Source organism: Salminus brasiliensis, chromosome 10 (genome assembly GCF_030463535.1).
Source record: "Salminus brasiliensis chromosome 10, fSalBra1.hap2, whole genome shotgun sequence".
NCBI lineage: Eukaryota > Metazoa > Chordata > Actinopteri > Characiformes > Bryconidae > Salminus > Salminus brasiliensis.
In genome coordinates, this window is record NC_132887.1 from 18,392,412 (window position 1) to 18,409,452 (window position 17,041).

The 17,041-nt window shown below is 41.6% G+C and overlaps 2 protein-coding genes across 2 annotated transcripts in view; both read right to left on the reverse strand.

Moving 5' to 3' along the window:
- Nucleotides 1–3,806: 3,806 nt before the first annotated feature.
- gpr68 (G protein-coupled receptor 68) lies at nt 3,807–9,563 on the reverse strand. The gene is made up of 3 exons (XM_072690448.1): nt 9,488–9,563; nt 5,649–5,996; nt 3,807–5,536 (listed from the first exon to the last, which is right to left on the reverse strand). Exons 2-3 carry the CDS (start codon nt 5,913–5,915, stop codon nt 4,742–4,744), a joined length of 1,062 nt encoding a protein of 353 aa, XP_072546549.1. The 5' UTR covers nt 5,916–5,996; nt 9,488–9,563; the 3' UTR covers nt 3,807–4,741.
- A 2,883-nt stretch (nt 9,564–12,446) lies between these two features.
- ccdc88c (coiled-coil domain containing 88C) overlaps nt 12,447–17,041 on the reverse strand; it is a 66,588-nt gene continuing 61,993 nt past the window's right edge. Inside the window, exons 29-30 of the mRNA XM_072689574.1 lie at nt 15,988–16,235; nt 12,447–14,231 (exon numbers count right to left, since the gene is read on the reverse strand). Coding sequence (XP_072545675.1) covers nt 13,398–14,231; nt 15,988–16,235 — 1,082 coding nt within the window. The 3' untranslated portion in view covers nt 12,447–13,397. The remainder of the gene's footprint in view (nt 14,232–15,987; nt 16,236–17,041) is intronic.

Consider the following 17,041-nt stretch of genomic DNA (forward strand, 5'->3'; position numbering starts at 1 on the left):
ACAGGTGGCTTCAGGTCAGGTAACAAGTTGATTGGGAGTGTCTAACTGGTCTGTAAAAGCCAGAACTGCTAATGAATACTAAGGGATCAAATACTTATTTCACTCCATGAAATACAAATCAATTAATATATATTCCTTAGATTTATTTTCTGGATTTTCTTTTTAATATTCTGTCTCTCCATGTAAGAATACATCTACCATTAAAAGTATAGAATGATCATGTCTTTATTAGTGGGCCAACGAAGAAAATCAGCAAGGGATCAAATACTTCTTGGACTCACTGTATGCTGTTTGCTCACCTCTGTTTTGTCTGAACAGGTTAAGATGAGAATTAAAATGTATTGGTGATTTTTTTTGTGTTACATAGATCACCATGCTGCCTTAAGAGACAGGTAACAGTACATCACAGTAGGCTTTGGCGGAGTAAGATACAATTTAAACAGATGTTTCATGTATTTAAACAGATAAATCATAAATAAATCATGCTTCTGGACACTTTCTTGTTCCATCATAAGTGTTGTTGCATCTGTTTATTCTTCATTAAGTTATTTTTAGAGATTCACCATAAAGAATCTTTAATTATTAGTGAATTTCAGTTGCTGTCAAACAAAAAAACATATTATTTTATTCCAAATACGTTTGGAGCATTTCTATTGGTCCATTGATCATGAATTTATCATATGATGTGAAGAAAAAAACGGAGACTAATCGTTTCAAAAAGTGAAAAACAGAAAAAATATGAAGAAATGGAAATGTTTTAAGACATATAAAATAAAGTACAGCCTCCGCATGGTGGGGTTAGTTTTAACAACTAAGCTTCCCAAAGTAAACAATAAGAGCAGTCCATATCCTTTCATTATTCATTTTTTATTTAACAAAGATGTATTTAATGTTATCTAAACAGACATAATTCAATCATGCTGATATTGTCTGTCCTTTCTTCCCACTAGTCAGATTTTGTGGTTGCATGTAGAACAATCTTAATACTTGGTATCAAAGGCCCTAATTCTCTCCAACTAACCGCACCAACAGATCTGTTAAAATAAAGCAATAAGTCTGCATTGATATAGTCTGTATTATCTACAAATATTATTTTTTCCATTTAATTAGGGCATTAGGTACCATGGGTTTCTAGTCATTGAATAAGATTAGTAATGGTGTGTGTTACTTTCTTGTGGAATAATAATAATCAATACTTTTGTTGTGATTCTAACCAGCAGTGTCTCAACATAGACTTCAAGCAAGGGCACGTAGGTAGTGGCACATGATAAAACAGCTGTTTGTTTGTTTTTTTCTTTTTCTTTTTTAGGGTAAAGTTGCTCAACTGTCCAGATAATCAGACCATATCAGCTTAGCCAGCTTTCAACTCCCACTGCAAAGAAGGCCACAGAAGTCTGGCTTTGTAGTGATGATGTATGTCTCACGCGTCTAATAGACGTTACTTACATCACTTCTTAAAACCTCAGGCTTAATACATCAGAAAGATGTCCTGATAGCCCGACTTAGCCTGACAGTGTTACATTGCACTTCATTTATTAATAACATGAAAACAATGTCAACCATAAGTTTTGCTCGGCCACAGTGTTAAACTTGGACCCCGGCCAAATAGGAAATTGTCCAATCAGGATGCAGTTTTGCGTTGTTTCTAGGTAGAATCAGCTGGCCGAGCGCTCCCATTGGTTCGGACGTTCACAAGCAGAACTAGAACCAGAGCTGATACCGCTGAGGGTTTTAGCTTAACCACCAACATAATTATCAACTAACTGAACATTTCATGAGGGAAAACTTCACTCGGGCTGTGAATACGAGCTGTGGTCGATTCAGGTGTTCACTCAGTGGACTGGAAATGGACCTCAGCTCTGTGCCAGTGCTCTTCACTGAAAGAGACACTGATAAACTGGGTAACAAGGTCAAATATAAGTTAATATGTTTCGAGCTTAAAAATAAAATGTGTGCCGTGTCAAGCTTCAAACTATCTTGTTTCAATCTGGAATAGCCAGACATGTACTGTGCATTGTGGTTAGTTTAGCGCTAAGGCTATTTGACTGAGTTTAGCGAAGCTAACAAAATGTAGCTACTGCCATCGAGCCCTCCCACCAAGGCCCATCAGTATTACGCCATGATTCATGTGCTTGGCGGTCCGCCCATAATTTCATCCTACCTGGACTTTCTGCATTTCATCATTGCGGTCAGAAAGTTTGGTATTTATAATGTTTTATTGTATTTTTAATGTTAAATGTTTGATTTAACTGCATTATATAATCTCATCTACCTGTTCAAATTATGTCTGTCTGTAAAGGCGCGCTGTGGTGGGACAGGTCTACAGCTATGTCTATTAATATGCTCTACAGCAGGACATCACGATAAGGTCTGACAACTCGACAGAACACCGCCCTTGCCCTTAATGTTTGTGTGTTTGGTGGTATACTTATTATTTTAATAAGCTTAGCTAGCTAATTAGATCCTTATTATTATTGTTATCCTGTCTTGCCTTCATGTAAAAGCTTAGAGAAGCTAGCTAACAAAATGTAGCCTCTGCACTTCTACTCGTTTTGTGAGATTTATGGCCCAAACTGAAGCTCTGGGTCTAATAGTCATGGTTCACCACTGTTTGTTATTAGTATTGTTTAAAATGTATATATCTACTCTACAGGTTTATCCAAGGCCAGGACTGCTGTTTGTAATCATGGACGTTTGAGCAGTTCTGAATGAAACAGGATGAATCAGCAAACAACAAACTGAATTTAAGTCCGAATTTATAGATTAACATAAACATGTTATTTTTTTCTTTAAATAGTGCTTGAGCACCACAATGAATAAACACTGATAAACATACAACACAGTATACCTGAACTGTGACCTTCAGTCACATTATATGAATATGAATGTATAAAAATACACTGTTGACTCTGAACACCATGAATACAGTTCAGGACATGCAGGAACATGTACTGTATAATTTAGTGTAAACATACCATGAATGAGAAAACAGCAGAGATAAAATGACCCTCTGTGATTTTGTTGACTTTATTCTGTGAATCTTGCTGAGCTGAAGGACAACGTACATCACACTCACACTCACACACACACACACAATTAGACACAACAGCTGCATTGTGCCTCAAGGACCTCATTCTGGCAGATGGAACTTCCAGGATTTCTTCTTTCTGTCTTCACCACTTTTGAAGTTCATATGGTTCCCACAATGGGTGATTATGTTAGTTCCTGTTATCACCACTATGAACAATTCTGTTGAATACACCCTTAAAAACAGTGTTCTTCAATGGTTCTTTAGGAAAGGTGAAGAACGTTTGAATTTGTTAAATGATTCTTTGCCTGGTTAAATGATTCTTTGCCTGGGTAAATTATCTTTTTTGCCTGGTTAAATGATTCTTTGCCTGGGTAAATGATCTTTTTTGCCTGGTTAAATGATTCTTTGCCTGGTTAAATGATTCTTTGCCTGGGTAAATGATCTTTTTTGCCTGGTTAAATGATTCTTTGCCTGGTTAAATGATTCTTTGGCTGGTTAAATGATTCTTTCTCTGGGTAAAAGGTTCTTTGTCTGGCTTAATGTTTCTTTGCATGGTTAAATGGTTATAAAAATGACACGAGGATCTCGCCATACATTATGGTGTACTGCCACACTAGCCTTATCATATTTTCTGTAGTTGTCATTAATGTTTGACATGGTGGTAGTCAAAAGGAATATTTTAAAAACTTATTCTAATAAGTTTAATTAGATCATTATAATAATAATTATTATTATTATTATTATTATTATTATTATTATTATTATTATTTCCCTGCCTTGCCTTCATGTAAAATTGGTGCTCAGCAAAAGTTCACTAAAATCTGGGGCTCCTTCCTTGATCATCATGCATGAACAGCCATTAAATTTGTGAAGAAACACCCTAATTCTGTTTGTTTTTTATTGTTTCTGCATCATTTATGCACTCCCATCCAACTGCCATATAAACACTGTGGGTGCACATTACATATGATGTATAATAGTCTGGCCTGTTCTGTTTTGTGCAGTTTGTTCCACCTCAGTTATTTAATAATTCATGCATGAAGTAATTAAGAAAACCTTTTCACAAATGTTCTATATAGCAGTGTGTCTAAAACCAGTCCTCATGACAATTTTCTCACATCGTTTCATATCCAAATGCTCTGATTTAATCTTAAACATTTAATTATGATGCCTTTAACATAAAAAAAAAAGTTTAAAAAAATCCCCCTTTAACTGACCTGGCCTTTCATACCAGTCCTGTACACCTGTTCATCATTGTAACTTTCACTCAGTATGCTGCAGAAATGCACTTAACTGGCCTCCAGGGCTAGCTCTTGTTGTCTCTGTAGGTTCATGTCAGTTCTGTACATAATTGGGATGTATTTTGTTGAAGTGTCTATCACAGACATACATCTCGTAGATTTCTTCCTTTAAGCTTAGTGATGGCTTCAGTCTTGGAAATGTTTTTAGAATTGATGTTTTGAAAAACGAGACTTGGGCAGCAAGGCCAATTCCTCCCTTAAACCTCAAATGTCAACCATCAGTTATTGTCAAGGCAGCAGTCCCTGAGAGTACAACACAAACACCACAAAATAACCACACAAATCACTCAGTTTCAGAACAAAGATGAGCCTAGAACATACCAGCAAACCCATGCTAACATCCTCTGCTGCACCTTTCCCTTTTCGACTTGGAGTTCAACAAAATAGTCCTGTTGGAAACCACAGGTGTTCAGATTTCAGTTTTGGCCTGGGGCAGCAGTGTCACCACGGTGGTGCCTGCCCCGTTGTCGTTGGGTGCTGTCGCTCCGTTGGAGTTTGGGCTGTATCTGCCCTCGCATTTACAACAGCAGAAGATGTGGGTGCAGGCCTCCAGGGCCTGCTGAATGCCACGCTGAGCACTTTCACTCACAAAGCAATAGAGCATTGGGTCGGCCACACAGTTCAAGCTGGTGAGCAGCAGCGAGAAGTGGTAGTAGTTGAAGATTTTAATAATGAAGGTGCACTCCTTCTCGAAGATTGTCCGCACCAGCAGGAAAACATGGTATGGCGAGAAGCACACCAGAAAGATGATAATGGTGCTAGTCACCAGATTTTTGATGCGGGTCTTCTGGGCCGTCTGCGTTCCAGCACTCTTGCCCACGGCCCGCAGCACTCGGAAATAAGACAAGGACAAGATTCCTAAGGGGAACAAGAAGCCCACGAAGAAGCGGTAATGGTTGACTGGCTTTTCCCACAACTGCATTGGATAGTGTTCGAAGCACACAGAATGGTTTGATGTGTCTTTGCTAAGTTCCTTGTGACGGAAGAAGACCACACCCATACCCAGCTCCTTGAGCCACACTATGGTGCTAGCCAGTGCCGCCGCCTTCATGGAGCGGAGGGAGGAGAAGCGCAGCGGGTAGACCACAGCCAGGTAGCGGTCGATGGAGATGCAGCAGAGAAAGCCAATGCTGACATAGATGTTTTCGTAAAGCAGAAAGCCACACAGCTGGCACACCCACTCGCCGTACTGCCAGTCGTCACCCTGGTAAAAAAATTCAGTAGTTAAGAGAAGAGCAATTTTTTTATGATGTTTTCTTGTAGGTTAAACAACTTAAAGTCAAAATGCCAACAGCAGGGACTCTAAACAAGCCTACCTGGAAGATGTACTGTAGCCAGAGGGGCAGTGAGGCCAGGTACAGCAGGTCAGACACTGTCAGATTGATGAGGTAGACCCCCAGCTCGTTGCGGGCTCTCAGCTGAAGCCAGGCGTGGTAGAGCGAGTATGCGTTAGCTGGGAGACCCACCAGCAGGACCAGGATGTATGTGCTGAAGAACAGGTACTGGTGGATCTGGTGTTGGATGGTGCAGTTGATTATCTCCTCAGACATGTTTGTCTTGACAGACTGCTGGCTGTGGATCATGCCCACAGAGAGGGAGTGCTGAGTGCAGCCTTATGCACTCAACTTTGTGTGTGTGGTCTCTAAGATATCACTCCATGAAATCTAGAGGGGGCAAAGTAAAGGTTTTTCATGTTTATTAACTGCAGCACTCAAAATATCACTGTACTGACGGCGTTCAGAAAATAAGCTTCATAGACTTTTACGCAGACTGTGCTTTGTAGATGGCCTTCAGTTCCGTACATTTTGACATCTTGCATAACACAGTAGAGCTCAGACGCATGTGTTTTAGCTATGTGTGGTCAGTAGCCTACTGGTATGGGTGGTAAAGCAGAAACTTCGAAATGCTGTATGTCCAAATGTGGACTGTATGTAGACACCCCTTGTAACGAATGCATTTAGCTACTTTACGTTGCACCCATTGCTGAAAATGTTAGCACCATGCCTAATGCCAGACATGGGCTAGAGGGGTGTAAGGCCCAACAGCACTGAGCTGTGGAGCAGTGGAAGTATGTTCTCTGGAATGATGGTGCTCCATCCAATACTTTTGGGATGAGTTGAGAATGAGGTTGGCCGGTAACCATCAAACATCCTGACCTCACTAACATTTGTCACCGAATACAATCAGATCCTCAAAGCAATGTTCCAACATCTAGTTGAAAGCCTTCCTTGGACAGTATGAAGTGACCAGGTGTGCACAGGGTCTCCCTATGAAGTATGCCTGCTACTCTAGTCTAACCCCATAGCTGTGAACTTCTCACTAGAGACCTGAAGTGGGCCGCAAGCATCAACTCCATTTATAAAAAGGCGCAGAGGATGTGAATTCCCCCACCATCTGAAGATGCTCAGCGTGCTCAAAAGCTGCTGCTTATGCTGCCACCTTTATCACGGTTTGGTGCAGCTCTGAAACCAAACTCGACATTGGTCTGATTTTGACGCATAGACAAAAGATAAAAACAAATCTACTGCTATCCAGAAGCTCTACCTCTCCATCCAATTAAATAGGACTAATTCATCCAATTAAATAGGACTAATTACACTAATTACCAATGTAACATGCAGCACTGTCCAACAATAAGGAACATATTTTCAGAAAAGCATATGGTGAAATCTGTTGTCATCTGTTGTCATAATGCAGATCTCTGACTGATCATTTTAAAAAAAAAAAAAACAGAGAAGCATTTTGCTTGCAAGCAGCAGTCCACTGTAACGCTGTGCATTTGTCATCCTGATGGAAAAACACTAATCAGTCACACCTACACAGTCTCTTACCAACCTATGTGATGAAAAGCTGTCAAGTAGAACAGCAATGTGTCCTTGGCTGCAGAGCCTAATCAAGCTTGCAGCAAAAGCTCATAACAGAGCTGACATCAAACATGAAGGACTCCATAGTCCATTGCATCACTTCCTTGTCCAGACTATGAAAAACCTACTCATGCTTAACGCAGACAATAGCAGTCGCAGAGATAGGCAAACAATGCGACAGTCCATCTCGCTTATTGAGATTGAAATTGGCGTTTCCACACAACACTGAGCTGACAGAAAATGCCAATGACCACAACGCCCACTAAGTGTATCCTATTCTTTTGTGCTTGCAGATAAACAAATGTCACTGCTGTCTCCAGGTTTTAGGTTTTAGCATGCAGAGCACAGCACAGCACAAGAGGATGTATGCAAAAAAAGCATCAACTCTTTATTTAAGGTCAACGGAAACCAACATTAAGGACACACGCCCAGCTGTATTGTATGATCTACACAGAAAACTCTGGAGCAGCCGCACTGGAGGAGTCATGTAGCGCCATTCGGCACCTCTGGGATGAGCTGATGTGGTGTTTGAGATCTAGAACTGATTATCAGACATAGTACCAGTGGCTTAAAGGTCGGTGATGTTCCGACCTCTAGTGTACAGCCTTTCTAGTAGAGTAGAGGCTGTTGCTGTAGCAAAGTGGAGACCAACTCTCTAATTATACCCATGATTTCAGATGAAATGCTGGATGAACAGGTGTCTACAAACTTCTGGACACTAACTGCCTCCAACTGTTCCAGATAATTTCCTCCTTCTGGAAATGTTATATTGGACCTGTAATTGAGGGGTGGAAAAGGCTCTTTTTGTTATTCTGCGGTCCACAGTCATCTATCCTTAACTGTGCACTTGGGATCACTGGCACGAGAGAATGTGAATGGCATGAGCACCGGACTGCTTTGTGGCCTGAGGGCAAACAGCCTGATCACAGCCAAGCCAAAATACCACACACTGCAGAGCCACAAGAAAGCACAGGCACGTTGGAATAGTTCCCTTAAGAGACCCGAATTCCTTACAAAAGACTCCTTACACTTCTCCAGCAATATGTCATACATAGCCAGCCACAGATTCACAGCACTGAACAATATAGTGAGCTTCAAAGCACAGAAGACTGATAGACGTGGGATTCAGTAGTTCAAAATAATGAAAGCTCAAAATAAAGATTTCGAAGATGCCAGAATCAGACAATGCTTTCAACATGACTTCCTAAGAAAAGATGATATAGTATTTATCTCAGTAGTGTTTAAATAGGGATGCGCATTGATGGCCAGAGTCATGTCTGTATGGGCAGATAAAAGAAGATCAACATAAGACACTGACTGATATTTCAGAATGATATTTGATGTATTTATAGGGTTATGCATATGATTCCCTACAAAAATAAATGTATGAATACATTTACACATTCTTAATGCTCCAATTCTACCATTTATCAATGTCAGGAAAAATTTCAAATATGGCCATCAGCCCCAGAAATTCCCATATTAGTCCAGCCCAACTGTTTAATATTAAAAACCTTATATATATATATATATATATATATATATATATATATATATATATATATAGATAGATAGATAGATAGATAGATATATGATACTGAGAAAGCAGACTCTTTAACATGTATCGCCTGCCAAAGACTCATCCAACTTTAGTGTGAACTTTAGTTTTGAGGAATATGTCCTCCAGGAATAAGCTTGTAATACAAATTCAGGAAAGCTAAATGTAAAACACTGCTATTGACTTTTTTTTACCCCCTATTTAAAAAAAATATATTTGAGAAATTTAATTGTTACATTAAAACAATATGTTTATGTTAATATGTTTAAGTTTATGTTTAGTTTTTTGTCTTTATAGTTTTTATATATTTTCTGGTATCAACATTGATGAAATAATATTAATAATTTTGTATATAATAATTCATTATATAGAAAATCTATATTAAACACAAAGTAGCATGGGTGGGGTGGCAGTAGGATATCGCCTCAAGGCCCCCAAAATGTTGATAAACGGCCTCTGAACTAGTCCAGCAGTTACGTAAGAAACGTCTCGGGCTGCGTCTCTAAAACCCAGTTAGTAAAAACTCCGAAATCAATAAGAATTAAAACCTGTAGAGATACCTGTGCCACCAGCGACCTTCTTACTGGTGGGGCAGAAGCCCCGCTTTGATTATTTCCCTGTTCAGTATATTTATCATTTATAAATTATACAGAAACAGCGAGCACGTTTAAACAACCTGTAAAAAGTCGATTCCGCTATAAAGCAGCTGGAGCTTTTCTGTCTGAGCTTTTACCTTCTCTGTGTTTCTCTTCAGCTCGTCTTGTCTCGTAATGTTAGCAGGAGCGCACTGCAGCTAGTCCAACAGTCGTCAAAGTGAAAGGAAGCGCACTTTCTTCGTCACCATCATCATCCTCATCCTCATCTTCATCGCCATCCTCTCTCTCAGCTTCCAGCCAAACTGTCCGCGCGCAGCTCAGCACTGCACAGATAACGTTTCGCGGTGGTTCCGGGAAGCGCGCGGAGGCAATAAAACCGCCAGTAAATCCATCAATCCAGAAGCGCGCGCTGAGCCACCGGCTGTGACAGGCTGCTGGAGCTGAAGCGCGCGCGTTTCAGCACCTCCTCTGCTAACGTCTCCCTCCAACACGTGGGCTGAGATGAAGAAGTGTCTGGACAGGCGCGGAGAACACTCAGTCTTAGGTCACTCGTTCAGTGAGGGCTTTCTCTCTACAGCTCTTCCTCACACTCACGCTGTCAGAGCTGAGAGCTGTAGTATTACTCACAGCTCTTTAGTGGGAGCTTGATGAAACCTCATTTCCGCCAGCAGAACGCTTTCATACGAGAAAACTGAGTATATATATATATACACACACACACACACACACACACACACACACACACACACACACACATACATATATATATATATACATACATATATATACATACATATACATATATATATATATATATATATATATATATATATATATATACATATACATATATATACATATACATACACATATACATATACATATATATACATATATATACACATATATACACATATATATACACATATATACACATATATACACACATATATATATATACACACATATATATATACATATATATATACATATATATACACATATATATATATATGTGTGTGTATATATATATGTGTGTATATGTGTATATATATGTATGTATATATATGTATATATATATGTATATATATATATATATATATATCTTTTTGGTATGAGGCTGAATATAATTATAGCTTAATCAGTACATAATCATAAAGAAATGTGTATGAACAAAGGAGTGCACATGTGAGAGAAGGATGTAGCATTCACACTTATCATTGCGGTCACTCAAAAACATGTGCTGATGAATGGACTATTAGAAATGACCTGGATTAAAACCTTTCTACACTGACTTTCATTAAAAGTTAAGATATGATTTTTTTTCTCTGCTGTGAAAGTCATTTTGAGGATGCAAGGGTTTTGGGTGATAACTATAATCTGTACAACTATGCCAATTTGATTTGCTACTTAAATCCTGACCATTAAAATAGAGGTCCTCTAATCCGGTCTTCTGGTTGGACATCTGAAACCCACACGTTTCATAGACTACTTGATTCCTTTTTTGTGATTGGCTACTCTAATGAAGTTTGCCACCTGATTGGCTATTTGAATAAAGCCCTCTGCTAGACCCACAGTTAAACTCCACCCTCTAGTTGAACCCATTGTAGAATAGAAGCTGATGGGATGGAGTTGGGCCCATTAGCGTCTCTAATCCCGCTTTCATTGGTCCAGGGGTGAAGTTAAGCAGTTATGTGCTGGACCCGGTCAAAAGTCAGCATCACTGTCTGCAAACTACTGCTCTGCCTTTATTTGCTGATGATTGTGTTGCACACTTTTTCCAAATGCCACTACAACTGCCCTTAAATACATTTAGGTATGGAGCAGACGCTCTTATCCAGACTGACCTACAGCTGTACGCGAACCTAGTGTCAGGAATCTGTGCTACTCCTAAAGTTCTGTGTGATGTGAAAACCAAAAACCAGACAGTAAATTCAGAAAGTCTTTATTACAAAGAATTCAGTTTTTGGACAACAGCTTCTTCTATACAAATGGACAGAAACACTCGAATCGATCACAGTCATCACACACCTTACTGAGCGACTAGTCAGAAATATCACACCTCACAAGAAACAATCAAGGTCTTTGTGTAGTAGTGTATGAAACTGGGGCATGTTATTAAATTGGGTAACTGGGTAGCTGTTTTTGGGTAAAGCCCCCATTAAAATAAGTGCACTGACATGGTTCTGCTGAGGAAGGAGTATCGAACGTATCGAACTCCTTAATAACCTCACCTTAACTAACTCCTTTGGTGGAGGTGACTGGTTCTTAAACCTCTGACAAACACCACGTGCACCAGAGGGCTTTTTCCTCTTCCCGTGAAAGGTCAGACTAATTGAGCTAATTGCACAACGTCTAAGCACCTATGGGAGAGATTCCTTCATCTCTTTTCCACTTGAGCCTTTACATCATGGCAAAAGCTATGCTAATGAGGAGCACCACTGATGAAATAGTGGACCAATCGAGTTATATTAAGTATTTGCAAACACCACAGTCTACAAATTGCGCAAATTGTGCACTTGGGGCAACCTTGCTTTGATGATACAGTGCTGTAAGTGAATGGTCACGACTGCATACATTCCAACGACTACAGAAAACAGTGAGGGGCTCATTCCGACATGCGCTCACAATGCCTTAAATTTGGGACACAATAAATAAACCAGCACATCAGAACTTCTAAACAGTTTTGCAGGGTTACTGGTACAGTAGAGTCTAACTCAACACTAAAATCATTTCAAACCTACACAAATAGAAGACTGCTTCTTGATCAATCTCCTGCAGAAAGCTGGGGAGAATACGTCCAGTGTTAAGACTCCAGTTTAGACCTCAGTTTAGACTCTGCTTTCTCCTGCTGGCATAGTGCTTGATCAACGTATTTACATATAAAAAATCCACAGTGTTTAAAAAAAAAAAAAAAAAAGTTAAATGCCTGATGACACACCATGTCTGTAAATGCCCTTGAGGACAATGCCTCGAATGTGGGGGGACAAAAACACCCCCACCCCCCCAATCACCATTCATCACTTCAACATTTTAACAACTCCCCCAAACTTCATCTCATTGCTCTTTTTGCCCCCCCCCCTCTCTCTCCCTCTCTCTCCCTCTCTCCCTCCATCATCTTCTCTCATTATCTTCCATTTGCATGCCCCAGAGCAACAGCCACAGCCAAAAGCATGGCCGCTCAGCAAATAGGTGGTAACCCGTGGCAGCGGGAAGGAGTCTGAGCGCTAGGTTTGTCAGCAGGGAGTGAGAGCAAGGAGCCATTTCCAGTAACCAATCCCGCCGCGGCCGCCTGAATGATGGACTCGTGCTGTCCCCTCCGCCTCCTAAAGATGGATACAGTAATTACTCTGTGATTATCCAGGGAGCGGTCCCTCACGCAAAAGCCCAATGTTTGATTTGCGCATTCAGAATAGAACCCGAGCTGGCAGACCCTGCCTGTCCGCAGAGAGCTGCAGGAAATCAATGGTGTTCGATAGAGAAGGAGATGAGAAGGAGAGAGAGGGGGGGAAAAAAAAAAAAAAAAAAAAAAAAAAAAAAAGAGAATACATTCTTAAGCCATGTCCATTCCCAAACACATTCCTTCACCAAGCTGTGTACAAGTCCTAAACACAGGACTGGGAGGGCTTGCAGAGAGTGGCCAAGTGCGGTCTGCTTTGTTGGTTGAACAGGTTTCGTGGGTGCTTGTGGGGAGCTTTTAAATGTATTTGCTTTGCAGTTTTATCAGGCAAAAGTCAACAACCATCACTGGCCCAAAATACACTCTGGGCAGAGTTGGCTGCAGTGTTCTGAGGGAGTGCTAATGCACTGACTTCACTAATAACCCAACCGTTACCAACTCTTTTAATGAATGTCCCCGCCCTCTAAAGCCCAGATTAAGAACCCAAGTAAACCAAATTGCTTTTTCCTTCCAACATGTAATGTCAGATTAATTGATCTAATTGCATCATTGCATGTCCAGGCACCTAAAGAAGGAATTCCTCCATTCATTCCTCATCCGAGCCTCTACATTCGGGCAAAAGCCATGCTAATGAGGAGCTCCAGGACTTAGACGCAGCCATACTCATACCACACGGTCTGCGGGTCGTTGTTGGGGTCTGGAGAGGCTGGAGTGCTGATCGGCCGCTCCTCTACGACACAGTCTGCCTTCTTTAGCGGGCCAGTGTCAGCATGCCTGGGTTCTCGGTGCTCCTCCACCTCCTCCAGCCTGAGGGCGGAGACGGCCCGCACCGGGGTGACCATGGCCACCTCCCCACGGTGATGCTGGTGGGTTGAGCGGCCCTGGGAAGCCCCAGGGCGGTTTGCTGTTGCTCCTGGACGCCCAACATTGTTCCCGTAGCCCCAGTCAGCTTGTGGGGAGGCAGACAGGAGGGGCTCATCTTTCGGTGGAGCCAGGGAAAGGCGCCGGGGGTCCACAGTCAGGTGGGCGGGATCCCCGCTCAGGGGCCTAGCTGAGTGCGGCCTGTCCCGGGGCCGCCTCACCAAACCTTCGGCCTGACCTGGTGATCCCCCCTCAGCCCGGTAGCTGTCAGGACCGTTTGAGTTGAGAAGGTCAGCTGAAGCCAGGCTGAAAGTGCGGCTCAAGCTGCTGCTGCCGCCGCTTAAAGCAGTACCTCCACGCGATCCCGAGTGCTGCAGGGGTGAGGGACGGCCCCCGGTTCCACGGTTAGGGAGTGTCTGAGACTGAGAAGGGGGCGTGGAAGCCTCCATGGGTCGGACACTGGGCTTGACGCTTTGTCCCGGTTTGGAGGCCCGGCCATCTGTTTTGACGGTGGGGACGACGTAACTAGTAGGGGTTTTGGCTCCGTCCCTGAGAGGTGCTGGCCGGCCCGCTCTGGTGAAATAGTCAGCCATTAGGTCCTCCCGACTGCCTGTCTGCACCTAAGAGAAGGAGAGATAAATGTTTAAACTGTAGTCTCATACGCATCCTCGGACCACTGCTGTAGTATTCGCTTGCTCAATTACAATAAACAGAGAGCCAGAGACACATTCTCCTTCATGTGCTTCAGTTCAAAAACATAAATAAAGCACGGGGAAGGCAGCTTGTTAAGTATTTCACACTGAAATGTGGGAAAGCAGAACAGAAAGAGCGAGACACATGCAGAGCTATGTTGTGAGAGATGGTGCCAGATGATATGTGCACTTCACTCTGCCGGCTGCTACAGTGATGCCTGAGCATGTGCCTGTGGGTTGTAAACAATTTTTTTCAGCACTAAATGACATTAGCTTAATGGGCTTCAATTACAAAAACGTCAATGCACTTTAAGCCAGAGTCTCGCAGAGCAGCTCAAAACAAACATCAAATATCAGATAAAATCAATCTGAAAGGCCATAAAAAGGTAGCCACTATTGATTTTCAGTCAACTTCAAAAGTTTGTCTCAAGATCCTGTTGCTATGCTGCCACCGCTCTGAAAACCACAGCATCTACCAGTGTATTTTTAAATCTGTCAAGTCTGTGTTTTATAGTGGGGTGTGAAAGAGGAGGTTATTTTAAACCTTCTTAAATTCTTCAAAATTCTGAAAACCACTAAAGACACTTAAGTCACACTAATTTCTTTCCCACACACAGCAGATCTGCTAGTAGGCAGCTCTGAGACAGGGCAATGTTAATGCAGAGATAACAAGCTGCTGCAGAGACATCATTATTTATGGCAGAACCATCTTAAGCCCTAGGGCATCTAATGACCCTTAACTGTGTAAATGAAATGCCATCTTAAAGACGCCATAAAGTGCAGACGTTTCATTCTACAGGCAATGAAGTCCTGGCAACAACAGTTGTGCTTAGCAACTGATGCTAGTCTAAGGCAGTCTAAGGCAAGAGTGGAAAATACACAAATACTTTCTCAGGGGAAAAAAAAGGACCTTTTAGGGTACAAACTCTTTTGCTAATCCATTCCCGTTCACTCCAATTGATGTTTTAAAGGAAATTTTAAAAACATAAGTAAATTCATATCAGTGTAAAATGAATGTGTTCGAGGCATCACAGAATCGGGCTTCACTCACGTCTCTTCAATTGTGGCATTGTCAACTGTGACAATGCCACAGTTGCCACGATGCAGAGTTTAACAGGTGCTGCTTTTTTCTTTGTGCTACAGCTTAAATGGATAAGTGGTCGGCACATATGTGAGGAACATCACAGGATCACAGTGAAACATGGGTAACTGTCTTCACAATAGTGCGATCTGATTCAGACTTACATGAGGGATGTAGCAAATGCTCATAGGAGGTGCAGGAAATAAAAAAAATAATCAAAAAAGGGACACCATAGAGCTTTGAACACCCAGTGGGCACACACAAACAGGGCCAGAGACACAGTACCACAGTACTTTCACTTATGTAAAGATTCATCACATGCAGTGAGCCATTGTCTCTGAGGAGAGCGCTAACTCCAGACCTGTTACATCAGCTAACAGACACCACATTAACTAGCATCAGGAAGAGTAATGGAGGAGATAGATAATCATCCTACCCACCCAGAATGTGGCCAATTGTGTTCTTTGGCATTACTAGGGTACCATTGGTATTATTTACTAGAAGTCTACATCTTAATGCTTAAGACAGAGACAATAAGAGAGATAGAGAGACTTTTCCACTTCACTTAACAATAATCACTTATGTCCTAGTGTGTGTTCTTACAGTAGGGGGTGAGAGGACATTGCTTTCCTGCAGGAACTCCTCCAGGGTCACCATCTCACTGCCTGGTGAGGCAGGGCGGATGCGGACGGGGCGCAGGGTGGAACGCTGAGTGGGTGGAGTCTCGCAGGGCAAGGTGGAGCTCCGAGGCAGCAGGGAGGACTGACTGAGACGGGAACCTTCATGACTGAGTCCAACCACATCATCACTGGACAGACTGGCTGAACGGCCATGGAGACGCTCCAGAGAGTCTACAGCACACACACACACACACACACACACACACACACACACACACACACACACACACACACACAAAACAACAACATAAGCAACAAACAGACAATTTCAGATTGAAAATACATTGATTGACAGTTTAGTAAAAGATTGGCAATAAACCTTCACTTATTCTTTAGCCTAAAATCCATCCTGTAAAATTCAAATTCCTTTTTTTTCGTGAAGAAACAAACACACTCAAAACTGATAAAGGAAAACAGCACTACACTTCCAAAAGAAGGCATGAATTAATAACTGCTCACTTTCACTGCCAGTGGCTGTGTGTGTGTGCGCGTGTGCGTGTGTGTGAGTGAGTGTGAGAGAGATAAGAGTTTGTGGCAGTGCCCCATGTTGTATGTAGGCGCATTTGATGCTTCAGACACAAATATATGGTTAAATATGGTTGACAGATGTTATCTGTCTGCCATGCGGTGCTGGTTGTTCTCCAAAAATGATTTTATCTTTGTCTTTTTGTTATGACTAACGTGATCCATTAAGAATCATCAGAGGTGTCTCATATGGCTTGCACAACCTCAATTCCAACAGAACTAAACTGAACAAAAATTGTTGTGTATGAAATGACATCAACCTGAAGAAGCAACCCAGGACTAAGCTAAAGCGAGACTGCCGACTGACAGACTGACCTTAAATCTACCATTTTAACAAAAATGGTAAACTGTGTTACACTTCTCTGTAGGGCTGGGTGATATGGTAAAAATACTATATAGCAATATTTAAATACAGTTTTTTGTGATATACTATATTTATTAAAATACATGGA